Source organism: Megalobrama amblycephala, linkage group LG1, assembly GCF_018812025.1.
Source record: "Megalobrama amblycephala isolate DHTTF-2021 linkage group LG1, ASM1881202v1, whole genome shotgun sequence".
NCBI lineage: Eukaryota > Metazoa > Chordata > Actinopteri > Cypriniformes > Xenocyprididae > Megalobrama > Megalobrama amblycephala.
The window spans coordinates 71,407,599-71,425,030 of NC_063044.1; the positions used below are offsets into that span (position 1 = coordinate 71,407,599).

The window sequence follows — 17,432 nt, forward strand, 5'->3', positions numbered from 1 at the left end:
CCTTTACGTCATCGGACCAAGAAAAGCTTAATCTGCTGTGTCCAGTACGGGCACTAGATGCGTATTTTTGGTGCACCTAGCTAAGGTCTCCTAGCGTCTAAGCAGAGAGTGAGCAAGTGGGTGGTCGAGGCCATCTCACTTGCTTATGAGTCGGTTGGATAGCCTTCACCATTGGCTGTTAGGGCTCACTTTACTCAGAGTATGGCTGCCTCGAAGGCTTTAATCACAGGGAGTTTCCCTGTCTGACATTTGTGATGCGGCAGGCTGGTCCTCTCCGCACACAATTGTAAAGTTCTATGAACTTGACCTCAGCTCCACTCCAGGTGCGCAGGTGCTACTGTGAGCTGTGCGCTTCGGCTTCACACGATTCGGTCACTTGCTCATATGGCGACGTTGGGATTAGCATTCCCATAGCGGCTAAACGCAGCGCAAGTTCCCTTGAAAGGGAACGTCTCCGTTATGTATATAACCTTAGTTCCCTGAATAGGGAACGAGACGCTGCGTTGCCCTGCCATACTCCCTGCATGCCCGAGAGCGACTTGCTTCAGACTTTCCGAAGCTGAATGAGAGTGTTTTCGGGCCGGCTTTATGGTTCCTGGTCAGTGACGTCACCCGCCTATGACGTTCCGTCTCCTGATTGGACAGATTTCATACTTGCTTCATGACGACATCACGCAGAGGCATTACCATAGCGGCTAACGCAGCGTCTCGTTCCCTATTCAGGGAACTAAGGTTATATACATAACCGAGACGTTTTGAATGAACAAGCATGTGGCGGTTCGACTCAATTTTTTATTAGTACACTCTGCACCCTCTGACTAAAAATCAGAACTGATAAATTTATGATTGTGGAAGTAAATAAGGCTGATGTAACTTCCTGTTTGATATCGGTATCCGTAATGAACGAATGATTGAAAGTACGGGATACCCATAATATTTAAGTATCTAAATTAATTACATAACCAATGATTAGTTCCTTAACTGTAAACACAATCTAAGAGTAATAATCATTTGAAATTGGAGTCAGATTAAACAAGCAGTTCAAGTACAATTGAAACTACATTCTAAAAATTGAGTGAACTTCACAGGGGACATTGAAAAGACATTACAAGCATTACACCTTTGCCCAGGCCTGTCGGATTCCACCGTCGGGCTGATGGAGTGGTCCTTATAACAGAAAACTATGGCAACTCAAATAGCTCAAAATACACAGCACTTTTTTTTCTCGTGGTGACTGTTGTCCCTGAATTCCAAATAGTAATGTTATTTAGTGTGAAAGTAATAGTTTTTTTTTTTTATTATTATTATTGTTAATACAAATTAAATTCATGATTTAAGTAATTCTTTGTGTGCTTTATTAGACATATTAAAGTAAAAATCAGTTTTGATATTTCAAAACACTATTAATTACAATGACTAACTAAAATAACTGTTGCTAAAAACAGAACAAAGACTTGAGACCTGACTTGGCCTTGGCATTTAGGGTTTTGTGAACATGTCTGCCACATGGCCTTACTTTATCAGCAGTGATTCCTGGGAAGAGTCGTAGGAGACCCACATTAGGGTTCAATTGTGTGTTGACACGGAATGTGGCAGTTGTATTGGCTCGCCACACAATATCCCAGTTAACTAAAGAAGTAAGAAATATAACATACTCAAAACAACACCTCTGAATAAAATAAATAACACTGCATCATCACTAAAAAGGGAGTTGCAATGTGACATAATATACTATCAAAAATGTAACTTTTCTTAATAATTTGTGCATAGTTATTACATGTGCAGTTTTTATAAACTAATATTAATTTTGAATCTACAAATTGTATTGATTGTACTTTGTAATTCATTCTCCTCACCACAGGATTATTAAACAGTAAATGACTGAAAATTGAAATCAAATTTATTAAAAACTACATCAACATTAAAAAAGGAAAAACCAATAAAAATGACAAAAACACAAAACAAAAGTACTAAAAATGTAAAAGAAAGTTTTCTGCCAGTTAACCTTCATAAAAGTATAAAAATAAAAACCACTATACATTCATAAAAATGTAATGAATAACTTGTCAACTACCATTGATGACTTTTTAAACTTTTTATCCAACTTTTTAAAGTTGGATATGGATATGGATTAGTATATGGATTACTAGATGTAATCCACATCAACATTTGTTGAAAGTGCCATCATTTGCTCAGTTCAACGTTGTTCCAAACCATGCAATCAGGCTTTCATCATTTTTCATAATTACATCATTTTGAAGATTCAGAAGCACCATGAACAATCATAAAAGTAGCCTAAATGACTTACAATCTTATCCAAATCTTCTGAAATCACATAACAGCTTTATGGAAGACACATTCATTTAAGTGAATCAAATGGACCACTTTTACAATACTTCAATAATGTTATCGCATCCTTTTTGAAGCTTAAAGGATTAGTTCACTTTAGAATTAAATTTTCTTGATAATTTACTCACCCTCATGTAATCCAAGATGTTCATGTCTTTCTTTCTTCAGTGGAAAAGAAATGAAAGTTTTTGATGAAAACATTCCAGGATTATTCTCCTTATATGGATTTCAACAGGGACCAACGAGTTGCCAGACAAGCATTTGTGGTTAAAAAGTATATACATTTTTTTTTTTTTTTTTTTTAGAAAATGACAATGTTTTGCTAGATAAGACCCTTATTCCTTGACCGGGATCATGTAGAGCCTTTTGAAGCTGCACTGAAACTGACATTTGTACCTTCAACCCGTTGATAACTGTTGAAGTCCACTATATGGAGAAAAATCCTGGAATATTTCACCCAAAAATTAAAATTCTATCATCATTTTCTTTCTTCTCCTGAAAACAAAAGAAGATATTTCGAAGAAAACTGGTAACCAAACAGTTGATGAGCCCCACTGACTTCCATAGTATTATTATTTTTTTTTCCATACTATGGAAGTCAATGGGCCCCATCAACTGTTTGATTACCCAGTCTGTGGATGACCGAATTTTTTTTTTTTTTGGGTGAACTAACCCTTTAAGAGCCTCAGTCCCAAATTATTGTAATTGCATTTAAAAATAATAATAATAATAATAATAATAATAATAATAATAATACAACCAATATATAGTAAATTTCTATGGCAGAAAAAAAAGTAAAAGAATAAAAAAAAAAAAAAAAAAAAAGAATTTTCTTTTTTTATGAAAACTATTCCATAAATAGACCCATATAGACTGTGTATAAATGTTGGCAGAAGAGGAATCACTTTTGATGTTCGACATTGCATTGTGCTAATGGCGGCAGGTTTGGTGAGATAAATGCGTTAAAGCTTCCAGGGTCCACTTTGGTGACACGATTGCCCCTGAACAGCTTATGATGAAAATACAGGCAAACCTGTGAAGAAAGACACAAAGGGCTTTTTTCATGCCCATTACTCAATTTAAACTGTTTTATAATATATTTTAATAACAATAATAATTATTATAAAAATGATTACCAATACATTTATTAGGGCTGCACGATTAATCGCATGAGATTGTCATGCGTGTCTCGTCAGTAAAGCCGGTTCTTTGATTAGCGGTAAATGTCCATCACCTGCTTTCAAATGGAGCGGCACTTAATATACAGAGCCGTAGTTCGCGGACAAGCTACGCAATATCGCGTTCATTATCGAAGGCGATTCATCTGCGATTATGAACGCGATATTGCGTAGCTTGTCCGCGAACTACGGCTCTGTATATTAAGTGCCGCTCCATTTGAAAGCAGGTGATGGACATTTACCGCTAATCAAAGAACCGGCTTTACTGACGAGACACGCATGAAAATCTCATGCGATTAATCGTGCAGCCCTAACATTTATAATAAAATATCTATATTGTTCTTCACTGGCTTGGCAGAAACAAAATAAACTGCAAAACATATAATGATTTCAAAGGACACTTAATTAAACCACATTTAATCATATATTTCCTGTACTTTATTAAAAACTATCTACCATATTTTAAAACTGAGTTATTTAAATGCTAAATAGTTTAAATGCTTAAAGTAATTGATAATGAAATTCTGTCAACTATTTTATAACTGCAGTCCTAACATCCTCCAAAACACAAGTCGTAAAAACATTACAAATATTAGACGGTATCTTGTACATGCTGTATATATAATGGCTACAAAGGCGTCACTCACAAAGAATGAAAAAAAAAAACTCACCTCAGGGATGACATACTGTCCTGCTATTAACAGCGCCCCCAAGAGGTTCTCCCTCCCATCATTCCTCATCTCATAGATGGGCACCTGCAACATACAAGATGGTTGTGAAGCTTATAATTATGCTTTTTTTTTTTTTTTTTTTTTTTTTTTTTTTTACATTTTCAACTTTCTTTAGTGTGTAATGTTGCTGTTTGAGCATAAAAAAGTTACAAAGTACAAAGTCCCTCCGGCAGGAGTTATTCTCTATATCAGCAGGGGCGTAGTTTGCAGGGGGGATTCAGATCCATCAGTTACAACCCCCCAATATTTCAACATGAAAATCCAAGTAGATCTATACTAAAATATGTGTAATTCATTTATTTTGTAAAACTAATTTTGTTTCTAATCAAATATGAGTTTGTCATAATAAATTAGTCAAAAAAAAATACCCCCCCTTCCACTGAACCGATTGGTAATGCCCAACCAATGCGCGTCGCACTTTCACCAAAACAACGAGAGTGTTGCTCTACTGTTTGAATGGAGAGCACGGGTAGCACCAAAAATGAAGAGAACCGCTGCCCAGCCGACTACATTAAACTTCTGTTCAAAGGGGGACGTTAAAAAGAATAAAGCATGTACTGAGAAGGAGGTATGAAAACATTATAATAGCTAAGTACACTTCACATATATTTTAGCTAGCTAATCTATTGCAATTTAGCCATAACTGTCAGTGTTGGGTAAGTTACTCAAAAAAAGTAATCCACTACAAATTACAAATTACTACATTAAAATTGTAATTTGATTACATTACTGATTACTGCATGTAAAAAGTAATCAGATTACTAATTACTTTACATTCAAGTTACTTTGAAACCTACAAAAATATGCAACAAACTGAAACTCATAGTTCTTTCTGTAATTTAATATTGACTGAAAAATATTACAGAAGTATGAAAACAGCAACTTGACTTAAAAATATTCGTTAATCATCTATAGGTAGCTTATTCATTCAAATGCAATCATAACAGTCGCCTGAGGGCACTCAACGACCACGTCATCTGTGAGCGTGAGATTCTAACATGATAAAAATAACTTATAAATATATGAAATATAAACCAATAAATATATGAAATATTGTACTCTTGTAAATGTTTATTTTTGTTTGCCGTTTTTTTAATAGTATTTAATGATTATGAACACATATTAAGCATGACAAACCATTCAATCGATTAAACTACAAAGCTGGCAGGTATGTATGATTACAAAATAAAGTCATCAAGATTATTATTAATATTATTTTATAAAATAACATGTAGGATAAAAGTAGGCCTAGTTTTATCACGTGTTGAGCCGTTTCTGTGACAGCTCCAGCTCTCCGACGCACAGTTATAGTCTACATCAGCCTCCGAATTTACTCACTTCATTTCGTTCACTCTTTGCAGATATAGTGCACTCAGATGACATAAACTATATAGGGATTAGTGAATCGGAGAACGAGTGAGCGGTTTCTGACAGAGCTTAAACATTCCTTGCTGTGTGTAGCATGTATGTGTGTGGTATCTTAACTGTCTTTATGTTTGTATGTAACTGCATTAAAGACAGGAAAAAAATGCTGAAAACATTTATAATAACATTTGAAAACAGTATTGTTCAGAAGTTACCTTCTCTCCCGATCCTGAACAAATCGCCTAAAAATCCAATCTAACTTGTTTAGGAGGTTGGACCACGCACGTCTTGGGAGCGGGTATTCTCCTCCACGCGTTCTCCGGAGATTCATAATGACGTATGATTTCTTTAGAAATGCACTTTTTTTTTTTCTTGTAACGCAAGTAACGTAATTTTACTGACATCAGTAACTGTAATCAAATTACATAAATTTAAAATGTAATGCGTTACACTACTGCGTTATCAGGAAAAGTAATTAGATTACAGTAACGTAATCTGGTAACTGTAACCAGTTACCAAAACAGCCATCTGTTTTGTTACTTCATTTTTCAATAGTGTCTTATCAATGACAAAGTATTCACATCAGTGTTTGTTTTCTTCCTAAATTAATCTAACTTTTGAGTGAATTGGCTGAATGAACGATTTTAGTAGCTCACTCATTAAAACGTCGAATCGCTGCCACCTACTGGCGGTTTCAATATTTAACATAATTTCTTTCTTTTTAGAATCACTCCGTTATGTTAGAATTTGATAATTTTTTTATACATAAATTCCATAAAGTTATGATAAATAGATAGATAGATAGATAGATAGATAGATAGATAGATAGATAGATAGATAGATAGATAGATAAAGAAGAAATAAATTATCCAATAACGCTACACATAAAACAGATTTTTTTTAATTAAAAAAAACTATAACAGGCAGCATACCAATGCTCAACCCCCCAATGTTGAAACCAAATCTATGCCCTTGTATATCAGTGTCACTGTTTCTGAACTCCCTGACATTGTAGCCTTGATTTTTCTTCCAAGAACAAACACTTCACAATATCCCTCATTTAATTAATTACCATACAAGACATGTTCAAAATAAAGGGGTGGGGCCTGGTTGAGTTAGGGGCCGCTTACACAAAACCATTTTCAACTAAAAAAGTAAACTGTGTTTTGGCCGTTCATTTACACAACAACAGTGTTTAGGTGCCTAAAAAACGCAAACTTTTGAAAAATGGTTTCAAAGTGCAAGTCTTCATGTAAACAACAAAAAAACGTGAATCTGTGAAAATGATGACGTCATGCATTTGTGTATTACATGTTCAGTCTATAGTGTTTCATCACCATCTAATGGCCTGGCAGAAGAATACAGCGTTTTTTAGACGATTTCGCAGATCCATGTGAATGGGGATCATTTTGAAAATGGTGTTGCCTGTATGCAGAAAACTCAAAGTAAAAACTTCTCTGGTTTAAGCGTATCATTGTTGTGTAAATGTTCCCTTAGTTAGTAGTGTGTTGGACCTCACGGTTATGGTAGGGGGGGGACATTTCGAATCATTTCATTGCGCATTCCATAAGGAGGGGATTCATAGGGATCAGGGGCCGTATTCAAAAAACATTTTATCTTACCACTAAGAGTTCTCCTAAATAGCAGTAAAAGTTCTTAGCTAAGAGTTTTCTCTTAAAACCTATTCACAAAGCTGCTGAGACCAACTTTTACTAAGGAATAGACTGAATAGACCTATATATGCTGCCACTGAACCAAATAATGAGAAACGAACCAAATTGCATATCACAGCTATGCAGATGACACCCAGATTTACCTAGCCCTATCACCTAACGACTACAGCCCCATTGATTCCCTGTGCCAATGCATTGATGCAATTAAAAATTGAGTGTGCAAAAACTTCCTTCAGTTAAACAAAGACAAATATGAAATCACTGCGTTTGGAAACAAAGATGAAGTTCTCAAAGTGAACATGTATCTTCACTCTAAGGGGTCAAACAACTAAAAATCAAGTCAGGAATCTTGGTGTGATTTTGGAGTCAGACCTGAGTTTCAGTAGCCATGTAAAGCATACACATAACACATTATCAATACATTAACACAATAACTAAATCGAGAACAGCATATTATCATCTCAAAGTCTCTCTGCATATTGCAAGAATTAGATGCTTTGTCTCCAGTGAAGACTTAGAGAGTTTTTTTCCCTCCTAACTTGTTCATGCTTTCATCACCAGCCGGGTGGATTATTGTAATGGGCTCCTCACTGGCCTTCCCAAAAAGACCATAAGACAGCTGCAGCTCGTACAAGAACACTGCTGCCAGGATTCTGAGCAGAACCAGAAAACATGAACACATCACACCAGTCCTCAGGTCCTTGCACTGGCTTCCAGCTGCATTTAGAACTGATTTTAAAGTAAAACTTGTTACTTGTTTATAAATCACTCAATGGCCTAGGACCTCAATACATTGCAGATATGCTCATAGAATATAAACCTAACAGATCACTCAGATCATCATCAGGATCAAGTCATTTAGAAATACCAAGGGTTCACTCAAAGCAAGGAGAGTTTGCTTTTAGCTGTTACGCCAGCCGCAGCTGGAACCAGCTTCCAGAAGAGATCAGGATGTGCTCCAACAGTAGCCACATTCAAATCCAGACTCAAAACACATCTTTTTACCTATGCATTTGCTGATTGAGCACTGTGCTATGTCCGAACTATTTGCACTTTATTTTATACGTATTATCTTTTTTATTCTTTTAATTCCTTTTCCTGTTTTTATTTTATTTTTAATGCATTTTATATATTTTATGTATCATCTTGTTATTCTGACTTTTAATGCATTTTAAATATTGTTGTCTGGTTGAAAGAGCTGGAGGAATTAGGAAGAAAGCATTTGTGATTAGGTTAAAATTTGGTAAATTTGGATAAGGGGACAAACCATGGGGAAATTTGAGCAGTGGTGCATGGTTAAGATATCTCTGGATTACAGGACACTTTCCAAAGGGAAAATTTGAACTGCGTTGCATAGATAAGATATCTCCGGAAGGGGGATTAGGGCTGTGTGGCGCAGTTTGAGGTGTCTTGGCAAAAAGGGAGATTGAAACTTTGTTTATCAGTTTGAAGTGCCTTAACAGGTAGAGCTAGACAGCGGTCCTGTCATGTTGACTGAAGATCCGTTTAGATCTGCTCTGCATGGATAGATCCGTTTGAAGATCCACTCTGACAGAACAGCCCAACAACAACAAAAACAAAAAGGAACGCCTCCCTAAAACTCATGCACTAGCTCTTGGAATCACGAGTGTTTAGCAAAGCATTCTCTGTGTCGTGTTTTACTGGATTATTATCTCGGATTCACCTTATGTTCTATTTGCAGTTATTATTCCTGTCTTTATGTAAAGCACTTTGCATTTAGCGCCATTGTGGTATGTGAAGTGAAGTTGACGTGGCCAGAGTATCCGCGCTCGACCCATACTCAGGAATTTGTGCTCTGCAGTGATTAACCCATCCAAAGGTGCACATCGTTTACACGACCGCAGTGTTTTTAAGGCCCTACACACACCGATGAACACACACCCGGAGCAGTGGGCAGCCTAATTGCTGTGTTAGTAAAGCCCGTTTCAAGGTAAGGATTGCAAAAATGTATAAAACAAAATGGTCCTATTTAATCAGCTTTGGAGAGGAGGCATAAATATACACAGCTGACTCACCTAGTTATCTCAACAATTTTCTGCATTCCTCCTCCACCCGACTCCTCACTTTTGGCTGGTTCCTATTCCCAGGATACAGGGGAGTACTCTGGGTTTAGGCAAAATTCTGAGCTCAGAGCCCTTAATACCCTCGGATAGCACTAAACATGCTTATTTTACTCTATTCGATCAGTTGTAAGTGTGAACTCGTGAAAACAACTGCCACATGTAACAGGATATTATTTTCCTTTTTATTTATATACTTAGCCTACTTTTCAAATGTTTATTTTTTTGGCATTTTGCCTTTTTATTTATGATAGGACAGAGAGTAGACAGGAAGCAAAGTGGTAGAGAGAAAGGGGGGACGAGATCGAGAAAGGTCCACGAGCCAGAACTGAACTTTCTGCCCGACAAGGCTTGACTGCAATGTTTTATTCTTCATCATTCAGTACATTTTGCCTGTACATAATGAACCTTTATGTTATGTCATCAAATATTAAAATCTATAAGTAAACCAGAAACCCCAAAACTTACTTCAGCAATCCACCCAAAATAAATCATATTTATTTTGCGTTAGCCTAAAGCAGCAGTTCACAATACACAATTTACAGTTATAAAAACAGCAAAAAGCTGCAAATCTTTTTTTTTTTTTTTTTTCTGACAGTTGAAAGAAAATTTATACTTACACAAATTAAAGCACCTTTTCCCACACCTGAGCCTTATCTACACTAAAAATATCATACAAAATGGTCAAAGCCTGTCAGCTATGGCTGCCAAACAAAAACTGTAAAATTAAAGTAAAATAAATTAAGTGCTAAAAACACTAATACTTTACAGGTATTTTGAATTATTTCTAACAAACACATTCACTGTCAAATGAGAATCTATTGCAGTTAACTACATGCATCAATTAATGAAACTATATGTTAACTGCTTCTTAAATAAAGCAACATGCAGCATAACACCAGTGTTTACTGGCCCATCCTGGACTGGCATAATGGCACAAAAATTATTAGGTTTTGATGTGGATGTTTTATTGAAAATAATAAAGTTCTCTGAAATTAATTAATTTAATATTTTAAACTGTATTATTCTTTAAAATCATAACAGATGAAATGTTATCATTTCAAATGAGATAAATTGTAAATCAGTCAACTGCATTAAAGTGCACCTAATTGGCCTAAGGTCACAATCCGGATTTGGACCAGATAATCACTGGATTGATCTGGGCCACACTTCTCCCAACAATCAACACAAAGGTGAGTAAATTGTCCATTTAAAATGTGTTACCTGTGAGCCAGTGAAGATGACAGGCTTTCCCAGATTCTCACACATGAAGGATAAGGCAGAAGCGGTGTAAGCCATAGTGTCTGTGCCATGCAGAACGACAAAACCATCATATTGCTCATAGCGACTCTGTGAACATGAGGGAAAAATCTTTGAAAATCTCAGTACTGATTTTGACATACAAACTAAAGAAAATGTTCCCTATTCTCTGATCTACCTTCAAGAAATTTGAAGATTACCTACAATTACACATTTACAAAAAAGATCCTTTTTTTGTAAAACAAAAAACAGAGTCAATTTAGTTCTGTTCACAAATCAGTATTTTAAGTCATGTCTAACTTTGTATTTGACAGCGCGACCATTTCAGTCGCATTCACATCCCAGCAAAATAATAATAAAAAAAGTAAGTCAAAAGCCCTGCAACTCAAAGCCAAACATAAAGATGTTAAAAAGGAAGCACCTCAATGTCTTTTCCAATTCTGGCCCAGTCATCTGTCTTCATATTACAGGAGTCGAGAAGGGGAGAGTACTCTAAAACTGTATATACAATCCTTTTATTGAGTTTGGACAGTCTGGGGGTTGAAGGAGATAGAGCATGTTTAAAAAAAACAGCACAATATTAAAATTTATTCTATAAACAAACAAACAAACAAAAAGTGCCCAAACATTGACAAAAAGCTCTACAATTAACTGTAAAAAGCTTTACAATTCTATCTTGTAATCTTTGAATCTTAAAGGTGCAGTATGTGATAATTTTATCCGCTAGAGGTCGCTAGAGCCTATTCAAAACAAAGGCGTAGCTTGATGACGGCAAGTTTGAGTGTGGAATCTAGGGACATGTGGTCTTTCCCTCAACAGACAGTGCAATAGGACTTGGGAAGAAATCATGTTCATGGATGTGATTATTAACGTTACCGTAGTATGAGGCAGAGCAGGACCGAGTGTTGTCGCGATTGATCAACACACGCCTCACGAGCAGCGGAACTTTTATTATGACACAATCGCTGGTGCTGCTTCCGCTTTACCATATGTATCATATGTATTGATAGCACAATTTTTATTGTGAGGTTATGATGTAAAATTATGATAACTACAGTAACTAACAAAATCTATCCAATACTGGATTTCGTAAGTGTCTGAAAAAGATTTTCACATGCCACCATTACATATTGCGTCATGCTATATTGCAATACAATACAGCAAATATAGTTTGACAGTAAACTATCAAATTAATTGATTACTGTTTAGTCAGATGATATGAAAACGATTACCACTTGTTCAACAAATATATACACTCGTGTACATTCAAACACAATAATTGGTCATACATAGCAAACGCGATTTCAACAATTTGCGCGAGTAGATTACATACAAAGTCAATGCAAAGACGCGATCAGACTATGGATCAGACGCGTCCTCGCGCGGGTCTAGAAACGCGATGCCCCGCATTTGGCGTGTATGCCCCATAATACCAATCGTGTTGATCGTTATAATGGCATACGTTTTCTGTAAAGATACGAATCAAAACAACTCACCTGTCGAGTAAAACACAAGCGAGATCGGCATCTCTTTCTAGGTGAAGTATGTCGTGAAGCTCTCTCCATCTAGAAAATGCAACACCAATATTGATCCTCGCTCTTTCTCTCCTCTTGTCTCAAACTCTTCTTGGGTCATTTGGTTGGCCCGTTCGCTTACGTTTACGGGAGCTGTCCTTGTCGACAGAACCAGCGGCAGATGGTAACCAGTAATTATGTTCCATAAATAAGTAACACAATCCACCATAAAACGTGCAAGAAGTAAATAAGGAACTGCTTGAAGCAAGCTAGTGGTTTGCTGGACGCTAGACACTACTTCCGCATTTGTCCACGACACTGTTGTCATGTGGTTTCTACGTCAGTAAAGGCGGTAACAAAGGATAACTGACGTCATTGACAGGCGACTGCACTGCCCCGTGTCACTGTTTAGAATGGGAATTTTCTCATGATTTACAAGTAGTTGAAAACATTAGAGATATTGTTAGTAATCAGCTGGACAAAATATATAACATTAGCCTAGTGGTTTTCGGATATTTTACTGCGAATATCTTACATATTGTACCTTTAATCGCTGTTACAACGCGTTTGCATCTCGCTAGCTTGTTAACTTGTCATCAGTCTCTCGCACCTTCCTTTTTCAACGCGTTCATCAAAGAGCTGTGGTACCTCGGATCAGTCTACAAACACGGTCAGTCATGTCATCCTCTCACAGCATTGTTTACCTGTTCCATTTGCCAAATGTTCAGCATAGCTCTCTCTATCAGCGACGAGGGATTTACGTGTCATAAATGTAGGGAAATAGTCAGAATCTCAGAATTAAAGACATGCATCCAAACTTTAATCGAGGATAGTAAGAATGCAAGTGCTTCAGATACTGTTTTGGATGTGACTAGCTTAGTGAACTCTGTACATTGTTCAGTTCCGGCTGTAGAGCCCGCGCAACAGGGCACTTGGGTAACGGTGAGGTGGCCTAGCCGCGGAAAACCCCACTCTTCTGTTCCAGTAAGAGCATCAAACAGGTTATCCCCACTCAGTGACGCACCCACTGAGAATCCTTATGAAAATGCCCTAGTTATTGGTGACTCTATTACACGGAACGTGAAAATAGAGACACCAGCCACCATAGTCAGGGCACCTGACATCAAAGCAAATTTAAAAGTACTGGCTAATGCTAATCGTAAATACTCGTAAATATTTATTATTCACGTTGGCACAAATGATGTTCGCCTTTCGCCAGTCGGAGATCACTAAAATTAACATTAAAGAGGTGTGTGAACTCGCAAGTACAATGTCAGGAGAAGTAATTTGCTCTGGCCCTCTTCCTGTTCATTGGAGTGATGAGATAGTTAGCAGATTATCATCACTCAATGGCTGGCTGTCTAAGTGGTGTCCGCAGAATAATATAGGTTTCATAGACAATTGGAAAAGTTTTTGGGGCAGACCTGACCTGTTGAAAAGAGATGTTATTCATCCATCCCGGGATGGTGCTGCTGTTCTCTCTAGTAATATGGCACATAGACTTAGAACTAAAACATGACAAACTACGGCCCAGGTCAGGAAAAAACAGCAGACAGACTGGCTAAACCGACCGTCTGCTAGCTGACTCATGTTACAGAAGTCAGATAATTCCCAACACATAGAAACTCTTACACCTAGATATTATCACATAGAGACTGTGTCTGTACCCAGAATTAGTAAAAACAAACAACTTCCAAACCCATTTAATGGTAAAAATTTAATTTATGTTCAAAAAATAAAAAATAGAGATAATAATACTAAACAAATGAGAAAGTTTGGGTTGTTAAATATTAGATCACTTTCTTCAAAAGCACTTATTGTAAACAATATTATCACAGATAATAATCTAGATGTGCTGTGTTTGACAGAAACTTGGCTAAAACCGGACGATTACATTACTTTAAATGGGTCTAGTCCTCAAGGTTATGATTATCGACACAATCCTCGTCAGAAAAGTAAAGGGGGAGGCGTTGCTGTAATTTATAGTAATATTTACAGTATTAGTCAGAAGTCTTTCAAATTCCTTCGAAGTAATGGTGCTTTACATAACATTATGTAAGCTGACATTTGTGTTGGCTACTGTAGGCCACCAGGACACCATACAGACTTTATCAAAGAATTTGCTGATTTTCTATCGGAGTTAGTACTAACTGCAGATAAAGTACTTGGTTGGTGGTGATTTTAATATCCATTTAGATAATAAAAAAGACTCATTGGGATTGGCATTTACAGACATTCTAAACTCTATTGGTGTTAGACAACATGTGTCAGGACCCACTCATTGTCGTAATCATACTTTAGATCTAATATTGTCACATGGAATCGATATTGATGCCGTTGAAATTCTGCAGCAGAGTGACGACATCTCAGATCATTATCTAGTCTTGTGTATACTACATTTAAGTCAAGGCAGCTAAACTGCCTCTCTGCCATAAATATGGTAGTACCATCACTTCTACCACTAAAGATCGCTTTATAAATAATCTTCCTGATCAGTTTCATTGCCTTAGCATACCAGACAGGTTAGAAGACCTCGATGTTGCAATATTTAATCCAATGCCTTGGTACAATGAGCACACTCGGGCCCTAAAAACAGCAGCCAGAAAAATGGAGCGCCACTGGAAGAAAACAAAACTAGAAGTATTTCGCATTTTGTGGAGAGAGAGAATGTTTGAGTACAGAAAGGCCTTAAAAACTGCTAGATCTGCCTATTTTTCAAAACTTTTGGAAGAAAATAAACACAACCCTAGGTATTTATTTGATACAGTGGCTAAATTAACAAGATATAAAGCTTCAACTTCTGATGTTTCCAAAGAGCACAGCAGTACCGACTTTATGAACTTCTTTACTTGCAAGATTGATAATATTAGAGAAAAAATTATAACCATGCAACCTTCTACTACAGTATTGTGTCAGACAGTGCATTGTAGTGTCCCTGAGGAAAAATTCAATTCATTTACTGCTTTAGGAGAGGAAGAATTGTCTAAAATTGTTAAATCATCAAAATCAACAACATGTATGTTAGACCCTATACCAACTAAGCTATTGAAAGAGATGCTTCCAGAGGTCATAGATTCCTCTTATTTATATCGTTAATTCATCTTTATCACTAGGATAATGTACCAAAAACTTTTAAGCTGGTTATTATTAAACCTCTTATTAAAAAACACAACTTGATCCTAGAGAATTAGTCAATTACAGGCCGATCTCAAATCTCACTTTTCTGTCAAAAATACTAGAAAAGGCAGTTTCATCACAACTATGTTCCTTTTTAGAAAGAAATAGTATCTGTGAGAATTTCCAGTCAGGATTTAGACCATACCATAGTACTGAGACTGCTCTCATTAGAGTTACTAATGATTTGCTCTTATCATCAGATCGTGGTTGTATCTCTCTATTAGTGTTACTGGATCTTAGTGCTGCATTTGACACTATTGATCACAATATTCTTTTAAATAGACTCGAAAACTATGTTGGCATTAGTGGAATTGCATTGGCATGGTTCAAATCATACTTATCTGACCGTTATCAGTTTGTAGTAGTAAATGAAGAGAGGTCATATCAATCACAAGTTAAATATGGAGTACCGCAAGGCTCAGTACTAGGACCATTGCTTTTCACTCTGTACATGCTACCCTTGGGAGATATCATTAGGAAGCATGGAATTAGTTTTCATTGTTACACTGATGATACTCAGCTCTATATTTCTTCGCGCCCTGACGAAACTTACCAATTCACAAAATTAACGGAATGTATAGCTGATATAAAAAATTGGATCACTAGTAATTTCCTACTACTAAATTCAGAAAAAACAGAGATTCTAATTTTTGGACCAAAAACTTTTTCACGTATTAACCTAGAATACTGTCTAACACTTGATGGCTGCTCTGTTAAATCTTCGTCGTCAGTTAGAAACCTGGGTGTGCTCTTTGATACCAATCTTTCATTTGAAGGCCATGTTAATAGCATCTGTAAAAACCGCATTCTTCCATCTTAAAAATATTTCTAAACTACGACATATGCTCTCAATGAAAAATGCAAGAACAGTTAGTTCATGCGTTCATGACCTTGAGGCTAGATTACTGTAACGCTCTACTGGGTGGTTGTTCCGCTCTCTTAATAAATAAACTACAGCTCATACAAAATGCAGCAGCTAGAGTTCTTACTAGAACTAGGAAGTATGACCATATTAGCCCAAGTTCTGTCAATCACTGCATTGGCTTCCTGTTAAACATCGTATAGATTTTAAAATCTTGCTAATTACTTACAAAGCACTAAATGGTTTAGCTCCCCAGTACCTGAGCGAGCCCTTAACGCATTATAGTCCTTCACGTTTATTGCGATCTTCAGAATTCAGGCCAGCTGATAATACCTCGAATATCAAAATCAACCGCAGGCGATAGATCTTTCTCCTTTTTGGCACCTAAACTCTGGAACAATCTTCCTAGCATTGTTCGGGATGCAGACACACTCTGTCAGTTTAAATCTAGACTAAAAACGCATCTCTTTAACCTGGCATACACATAACACATTATCAATTTATATTTTCAAATCCATTAAAGGATTATTAGGCTGCATAAATTAGGTCAGCCAGAACCGGGAACACTTCCTAGAACACCAGATGTTCTTCGTTACATCAGAAGAAGAATGGCATCCACGCTAATATTAGTCTTTCTGTTTATCCCAAGGTTTACCATAGTCAACTGGATTTGGGCTGTATCCAGGTAAGATCGAGGATCGGCGCCCTGAAACGACCACAACGCAGCCCTGAAGTATCAGCAGAGATCGAAGTCAACTAGATCATCCATTGTGAAGGCTTCATCAACACGACAGCCAGTGGCACAGCTCCTCAACAAACTGTCCATACCGGTGTGATGAATATGATCCTCAAATGGATAGAACTGGAATAAATACTTTGAATGTTGCAATCTTATCGGACTTATGATAACTGCCTGAATCGTAACAAAGCACTGTTCGCCAAAGGGAGAACTGCCACCCCGACTAAGCCTGGTTTCTCCCAAGGGTTTTTTCTCTCATTTTAACACCTATTTGCCACCTGTTTGCCACCTGATGTCACCAGTTGGAGTTTTGGTTCCTTGCCGCGGTCGCCTTTGGCTTGCTTAGTTGGGGACACTTGACATTTGATATTCAACAGTGCTTTGATCTGCCTGCATTGACACTATTCTTTAAGAGCTGCTGTGCAAGCCAGAATTATATACCAGTTATCAACTGTAAAGCTGCTTTGACACAATCTGCATTGTAAAAAGCGCTATATAAATAA

At 36.8% G+C, this 17,432-nt stretch overlaps 1 protein-coding gene across 1 annotated transcript in view; it reads right to left on the reverse strand.

Annotated features, from left to right (window-relative positions):
• LOC125248671 (60 kDa lysophospholipase-like) overlaps positions 1-17,432 on the reverse strand; it is a 62,964-nt gene that overhangs the window by 21,613 nt on the left and 23,919 nt on the right. Inside the window, exons 5-9 of the mRNA XM_048160781.1 lie at positions 11,059-11,170; positions 10,602-10,727; positions 4,199-4,282; positions 3,264-3,382; positions 1,517-1,637 (exon numbers count right to left, since the gene is read on the reverse strand). Coding sequence (XP_048016738.1) covers positions 1,517-1,637; positions 3,264-3,382; positions 4,199-4,282; positions 10,602-10,727; positions 11,059-11,170 — 562 coding nt within the window. The remainder of the gene's footprint in view (positions 1-1,516; positions 1,638-3,263; positions 3,383-4,198; positions 4,283-10,601; positions 10,728-11,058; positions 11,171-17,432) is intronic.